This window comes from Marmota marmota, unplaced genomic scaffold (genome assembly GCF_001458135.2).
Source record: "Marmota marmota marmota unplaced genomic scaffold, marMar, whole genome shotgun sequence".
In the NCBI taxonomy this organism is placed as follows: domain Eukaryota; kingdom Metazoa; phylum Chordata; class Mammalia; order Rodentia; family Sciuridae; genus Marmota; species Marmota marmota.
The window spans coordinates 21,014,028-21,022,156 of NW_026000249.1; the positions used below are offsets into that span (position 1 = coordinate 21,014,028).

The 8,129-nt window shown below is 29.9% G+C and overlaps 1 protein-coding gene across 1 annotated transcript in view; it reads right to left on the bottom strand.

Annotated features, from left to right (window-relative positions):
- The window catches only part of Dmd (dystrophin), a 1,737,386-nt gene that overhangs the window by 1,391,643 nt on the left and 337,614 nt on the right, over window positions 1-8,129 (bottom strand). Inside the window, exon 17 of the mRNA XM_048796385.1 lies at window positions 5,362-5,542. Coding sequence (XP_048652342.1) covers window positions 5,362-5,542 — 181 coding nt within the window. The remainder of the gene's footprint in view (window positions 1-5,361; window positions 5,543-8,129) is intronic.

Below are 8,129 nucleotides of genomic sequence, written 5' to 3' on the forward strand. Positions count from 1 at the left end.
ATATATACATATCATTAAAATAACGAATTAATTGTTATCCTTCTTTTCTGGGAATGTAACAATACCACATAATGCCAAAAAGGATTGCTATCAATGCTTAGAAAATTATTTTACAAATTTGTAACACTGTGTTCCATATAAAAAGATATGCTAGTGAATCCCAATTAAAGTCTTTTAATTTTGTTTTATATTAAAAAGAAAGAAAGAAAAGAGTCTTGTATGTAAGCCAACATCCCCAAAGGCAAATTGAATATGAGCAGCTCTACCTCCTAGTCATTCAGATATTTTGTGGGTGCTGTGGTTGTAATCCCAAACTAGGAGCAGAAATAGTCCAGGTCCATATAGGGGAATTCACTTTATTCATTTGGTATAAAAATACATATTAATAATTCAACCAAATTGCAGTTTATTTACACAATAAGTCAATAAATATATACAATTTAATATTGTGACCATCTTAAAAGACCTCAAGTGTGCTATTGATACCTTTTTACCCAATCCAGATGTATAAAAAATATGGCCAAATGATTTAGCATTTAGTTTTTTAATACTTCTAAATATAACTTTCATCTCAAAATATTCTTATGACAATTTCTACTATTCTTCTATAGCATCATATTATAACCTATAAATACTATTTAATGTTTTACATGAAGGATGGAAATGTTAAAGGATGGTATAAGTGTCACTCAATCTGTAAAATGTCCATGATGCTTAAGTTCCATTCTCACAAAAGGCCCTAAATAAGGTCTGGCATGAGGAAAATATAGATGGGTTTATAGGCACTATGTCTAAGATATATATGTATTATCACATATGTATTTTCAATACTGGGAAAGGCACCTAGGGCTTTGTGCATGCTGGGCAAGCACCCTGCCACTAAACTACACCCTGAACCTGTAAGATTTTTTTAAGAAAACAAACAAACAAAAACACTAAAATGTGAGTCCTTTACTAATATTCATCTTTGGAACTACAGATGTATTTTCATTTTTATTACTTTTTTTAAATGAGTTTGTATCAATAGTGGTTTATTAAAACACAAGTTTCTTTTGTGTTTTTGTTGAATTTTCCCTGTTACAGGTTTTTGTCTAAAATTATCCCTATTCTTTCAACAATTCTGTCTTCAAGACATCCTGTTAAATTTTTAAAAAAATTATTTATTTTTAGTTGTAGTTGGACACAATACCTTTATTTATTTATTTTTTGGTGGTGCTGAGGATTGAACCCTAGGCCTTGCACATGTTAGGCAAGTGCTCTACTGCTGAGCCACAACCTCAACCCCATCCTGTTAAATTTTAAAGATGACACTTTTTTATGTTCCAGCATAGCAAGTTGGCATGTTTGGCCAAGGAGCAATTCTTGTACCTCATTATATCAATCACATAATTAGTTTAAATAAATATGTCTTTTATTTTTGCTGTTGGATGTATAGATAACAAAGGATGAAAAAAGTACTATTTATACTCAGTTTTCATAATTGTCTCTGGAATTAAGAAGCAAATCAACAGAGCGTGTGTCTACTGAAATAAAAGATGCATTTACCTAGACATATTAAATATAAAAGTTAAAATATGCAAATTCTAAGACAGCAAATTAAGTCAATCTTCTAACCTGGAGTTGGAAAAGTTCATTCAAGTCAATCTCCATTTTCATTTTCAATCTCAGTGTCTTAATATGGAATAGCAGCAACTAACTACAGAACTTGAAATCATAGTCATAAACTATATTTGCTATATATCCTATTTTTTCTACTATCCCAATGAGAGGGGAAGTTATTTCCTATAATTATAGTAAGAGTGATCACTCCACACACTCTCTCATATCATTATTTCTTCAAGAGCTACATCTATTTTTCTTTATCATCCCTAGCACAATGCTAGTTCAACATGAAATGGACTCTCACTTCCTTTCTGTTTCATGGACATGCCAAGCTTCCTCTTAGAATAATTTTTCATTTTTTTCTTCACATATAAGCTAGGGGCTAATGTTTTCAGTAACACAAATAAGACTAATTTCTTCAATGAAAATTATTTTAGAGATTTCAACTATTATTAATATAACACAAATTTTACATGTAAACTACGGAGGCCTTCAGAAATGCTACCCTAATCTTGTCCTAATATTTCCATGTTGTTTTTTTTTTGTCTTTTTGTCTTCCTTTTTGTCTTCCTTTCTGTCTCATGGACACTTCTTCACTAACTTTGGCGTTCTGCCTGGTTTCGGTTCCTCTTAACATCTTTTCTCCAATTTATCACACATTTGGCACCTACATATTATAGGATTGGTTTAAACATAATCTCCCTAGCATCATGGTGTATGTCACCAAAATGATTTTAATCTATGATATTATTTAGATATTGTTATTCTCTCTCTTTCGGTAAGCTACATTAGGACATAAACATTACTCTTGGTTTTCTCTAAGTACCTGATGCCCAGCACTTTCAGGGCACATAGGAGATGTTCCAAATATTAATATTAACATTCATCATTGAGTGAGTGAACAAGACAATACTGTGCCAGCAATATACAGGGATAAAACAAAATAATGTCCTTTTGAAATTTTAAAACAAAGAAAACACTTTATTTGTCATTAACTAATGTTAAAACCAAATCAAACCAACAAAAACCCTATTATATTCTTGACACAATTTTCACCTCACTATTGAAATAAACTCAAATTATATTGTAGATTAAATTTCCATTTAGAAAAAGGGTATATCTTCTTTGTTAATTGATTATTCATAATAAACTAGGTCCTATTTTAATATTCATCTGAAGTACAGCATAGCTTTCCTGGTTTTTAGTTATTAGAAAAGTATTTTAGCAATTGTTTTGGGAGACAATTGTAAGTCCTCTGTCTCCAAGTTCTAGGCCAAAAATAATCTGTTTTTCTCTAAAGACTGTGGACATTTCATATAAATGGAATCTTATAATACATATTCTTTTGTGACTGGCTTCTTAGGACGATGTTTTCAAGATTTATTTGGGTTGTAGTATTAATCAGTATTTCACTCTTTTTGTTAGTGAATAATATTGCATTGCATGAATATACTCATTTTTTCATGTATTTATCAGTTGATGGGTATTGAGTTACTTTCACTAGTTGACTATAATGAATAATGTTGTTGTCCATTCTTTCAGTTATTCAAATCCTAAGAGCTCACATGTGACACTGAGATAATAAAATATATACTCAAGACGTTTTTTTCCCTGAGGACTAAGTAATATAATTAACAAAAAGGTTATTAATAGACTAAAACTTATTAAAAATAAGGTGCATTTTATCTTTTTATTTCTTATATAATTTCTACCAATTTATAAACACCAATTCCTTATATTGCTTTTTTTACCATTTAAAGTATAAAATCAGTTTATTTTACTGTGAGAAAACTAATAAAGAAAAAAAATTAAAAATGAAATAAAAGTGCAGATGTGTAGGAGGTATTGTTAGCTCTCATTTGCTAATTACTTAATATATTCAAAGTAATTTGGAATAATACAAGAAATGAGATTTACTCCATAGTAACAATTTGTGAGTATAGCATATACATGTATAATTCTTTGAAATACTTATGAATTAACAAAATACCCTCCCATGTGATTAAATGCAGCAAAATTTTCATTTATTATCTGTATTTCATATTTAATTATAGGATTAATCAATCAAGGCAGGCTTTCTAAAAGGGTGAGTAGAAACATTAAAAATGTTTGAATAAATCAAATAGGAGGAGAGAACTTTAATTTGGAAATAAAAAGAGTGAGCAATTTTGGAAATTTCATAAACAATCATTACATATATATAGAAAAGGAAGAGAGATGATAATGTGGATGGATATATTGAAGAGTATATGAATATTCAGCATGTTTTATTATTTTTATAATAAAAAACACAATATAATAAAAACACAATATAATAAAAGACACAATAACTTGTGTTATTTAGCAATAACACAAGTTATTGTTAAATCTCAGTTATTGTTAAATTGAAACAAGTTGAGCCTTAATAGGCATATGAAAATCAAAATATTTATTGGAGAATAAAACTGTTAATAAATAAAACATTCTTGATTTGAAGGGAGTTTTATGGATTTTTATGACAAGATAAAATATATTTTTGTTAAATAAAACAACATATAAAAATTTAGAAGATTCAAAATTTGGTTGTATAGAGGCAAAGCAAGAAGTATACTGAAATCCACTAGAGGGAGCTGATATTATTTTAAAGTTTTATAACCTAATTCCCCATCAGAAAAAATAAATCCCTTAGCAAAAACTGCTTTGAAAATATAAGAGAAATTTTTTTTGTATTTTGCTTTATGTAGTTCATTTCATTTTCTAAAAATAAAAAGCTAGGAAATGAGGAAAGCTTCACTTTTTCAGCATATTAATTCTAGAAATGTTATTATATAGTAAATTTTTTGAAATATTTACAAAGAAATGCAATGAGAAAACATATATTCCAACTAATTGAAATTTTTGTAGAAAACAAACACATATCCTTACACTTCTTATAAAATGGATTTTTAAAAATATTTTATCTTTATGCCTTAATCCCCAAATATATCCTATAATTCTTTGTATATTCACATGAACACATATGTATGTATGTATGTATGTGTGTGGCAGATCAAAAACACATTTACTGGAGAATAAAACTGTTAATAAACATGTGTCTCAAAAGAAACTTATCTTAAAATTTAACTTGATGGATAGAGATATTTCTGAGCAGATACTAGGTATATTAAGAGAAAATTAGTGAAAGACAGAGATCTTGAAAAATTTGCTAGTCACATGGTATACATTTGTATAACCACTTTATTTTTATTTTTCATTTTATCATCAAAGGAGAAAAGGATAATTTATATAATTATAGTGATCCAAAAGTAAAATATAGCCCAAAGTATAATTTTTCCATAGCTGAGTTTCAGTTGCCACATATATGCTATAGCTATAATACTCTCCATGTGAATTGATAGAAGTATTAAAAGATGCCTACAAAAATATCTTTATACACAGAACAAACTGGATTTAATGAAAGCCTGCTCACATGGCCTCAACTGCTCTTTTATTTTCTTCAATATTCAAAATGCCTGATTCTGAAATTTGCAACCCACCAAGGATAAGTTATAGCTATAAAAAACATGTTTTATTTGCTTTTGAGTGCAGTTGTGAAATTATTATGGGGGGGAAGAAATATGTTGTTTGCCAACACAAGTTATTTTATTACTTATTAACAGAGGTTGTAGAGAAATAGTTCTATCCAAAAGAGTTATTCTTTGATGTTAGTATTTTCTGTTCTCCACACAAATAATCAATTTGTAAAATTTCAAGTTAGTACTTTATAGTATTTTTACTTACTTGTTTGTAGCTCTTTCTCTCTGGCCTGCACATCAGCAAAGACTTGGTTAAAATGATTTGTAAAGGCCACAAAGTCTGCATCCAGGAACATTGGCCCTTGTCCTTTCTCTTTCAGGGCTATGCTTTGAATTTTTAATCGCTCAATTTGAGGCTGAAGAGCTGACAGCCGGTTGACTTCATCCTGTACCATAATTTAGAGTATTAAAAGTAAATAACACTTTTACTTTGCATACATTACATTTTGCAAACTAAATTGTTAAAAGGCAGTGATGCAAGCTTAACTTAATATCTTTAACAAACACTGGATAAGAAACATCCACGATGGTTTAAGAAAATCTAAACCACTAGTCATCAATTTAAGAATGCCAGGGCTCTATTTTCAATTTCTATTACCATATATGATGATCTTTAAATTCAAGATGATATCATTTAGAGAATTAATGGGCATGAATGCATGCACTGGAAAAGTACTATGAATGATCTTAATGTTTTCCATAAAAAGATGTTTGACTGCACCCCTGTTATCTCAAAATTGTTTGCCTTTGCTTCAAACTCTAAGTTCATTCAATAAATAATATTTATTATTTCATGTGTATAAATATAAATTATATGTACTCTATAGATATATGTATACATCCATACTGTATTAGATCACAATACATAAACATTTTAGATCTTATGCATATATATTTGCATATATATACACACATATACATATATATGTGTGTGTGTGTGTATATATATATATATATATATACACACACACACATACACACACAGTTAATGCATATACTTATATCTATATGCCTCAACCTTTAGTATGGCCTCATTGCTTCTCCTGACCAATCAAGCAATTGCCACTTTTTCAAATATGCTGATTATCTGTCTAGGTTTTCTTTTGTCCTGATATGATTATTAACAGCACCCATTTTCACTCTTGATATTACTCTGGTTTAGATGGTAAAATCACATGGATAGTGATGTGCTGTCCAATATGGTAGTCACCAGAAGCACACAGCTACTGAACACTGGAAATATGGCTTTTTGAAATTTAGATGTACAAAATTTTAAAATTCACACTGAATTTTATTTATTTATTTGTTTGTTTGTTTATTTATTTTTGTGGTTCTAGGGATTGTACCCAGGGCCTTGTGCATGTGAAGCAAGCACTCTACCAACTGAGCTATATTCCCAGTCCCTACACTGAATTCTTAACACTGAGTGTGAAAAAATTAACAACACAAATGATTTCATCATTTAAAAATATTGAGTAAACTTCAAAATAATATTTTGACAAGTCAGGTTACATAAAAGGCATTATGAAATTAATTTACCTGTTTCTTATATTTAAATATAGTTTCTACAACATTCAGAAGTCTATATATGGTTTGAGTTTGTGTCTTGCATTGTATTTGTTTTGGACAGTGCTTTTCTCTACATAAATGTTTTTGTACCCTTGTTTCCAGTGAAATTTTAATTAGTTTGTATTTGATACTTACATAACTTTAACTCAAACAGAAATTTTGAAATGTTCTTTTAAAAATATCACCATGGTTGCTTACTTGTAATTGATACCTGTGCTACCTTTAGAAGAAAAGCACTTGGGGTTGTTTACCATTTAATATGTAAAAACCAGGATAATTAACATTAAAAATTGGAACATGAGCCAATTACAAGGAGGGAAAAATTAAAAGAATTACAGCAATTATGAACTAAATTTAAATCTGAGCTTCCTGGCAATCACAGAGAAAAGGCAAAATAAAATCAATTGTTAATTTTGGATGCATGCATATTATTTTGGAGAGAGTAATTTGTCTTGGGATGTTATAAATGAATTTATCACTTAAAAACTTCTTTCACAGCAGCAAGACTACATTATGGTCAATGCTACTTGTTCTGCTTTAGAAGACATTAAGATAACTTTCCGAGGAATGATAGTATGATGTTATGATCATTAGTTGATTCAGGTAGGCTAATTTCTAACAGTTGAAATCTTTGGATAGTTGAAGACTGAGGACATTTAAACAAATTGGAAGGTAACCCATCTGGTCTTTATTCATTCAAATAGAAATCCTTTCATCAAGTGCTAGAAGATTAGTACATATCCATGGACAATGAATATTAAATAGATAAAGGGTAAATCCTATGTATTTCTTTACATAATACACTTTGTATACTAGACTCATAAAAGGCAGCATTGACATCTGCTGTGAACATTTAAGAAACTGATTTACATTATGCCAGACGGAGGGCAGTCATTTTTTCCCATTCAATGGGCTCTAGAAATCCTAAAGTACAATCAAGTGTGTTGTACAAAACAAAGCTGACTTTGAAACCAATAAAACATTTATACAAATGCTCACTTGAGACTAAAAATTCTGAGGATAAATCGTAGGAGAAATCATTTTGAACTGAACTATTCGACATTTAAAATATGTTAACAATTGAAAGGATAAAAGAAATTGAAATTAAAATGTAAAGGACCAGGTTTTGTAAAGTTTCTAAGCTGCACTCAGAACCTGAAATTCCTGTGGCAGTTAAAACAATTCCCGAAACTGCCCATTAGATGTGTGTCGAAATCTCCCCTGACCACCTGGTTGCTTAACCACCCCCTCCCCGAGACCATGCAGTTCAGCATGTATACACCTTAGGGCTTAAACCAATCAGTTTGAATGTATACCCCTCCTTAGGACTGACCTATCACCCCCGCCCGACCTGTTCCCGCCAGTGAATGTACTAATCATGTTTAAGAGTTGTTATTTGATTTT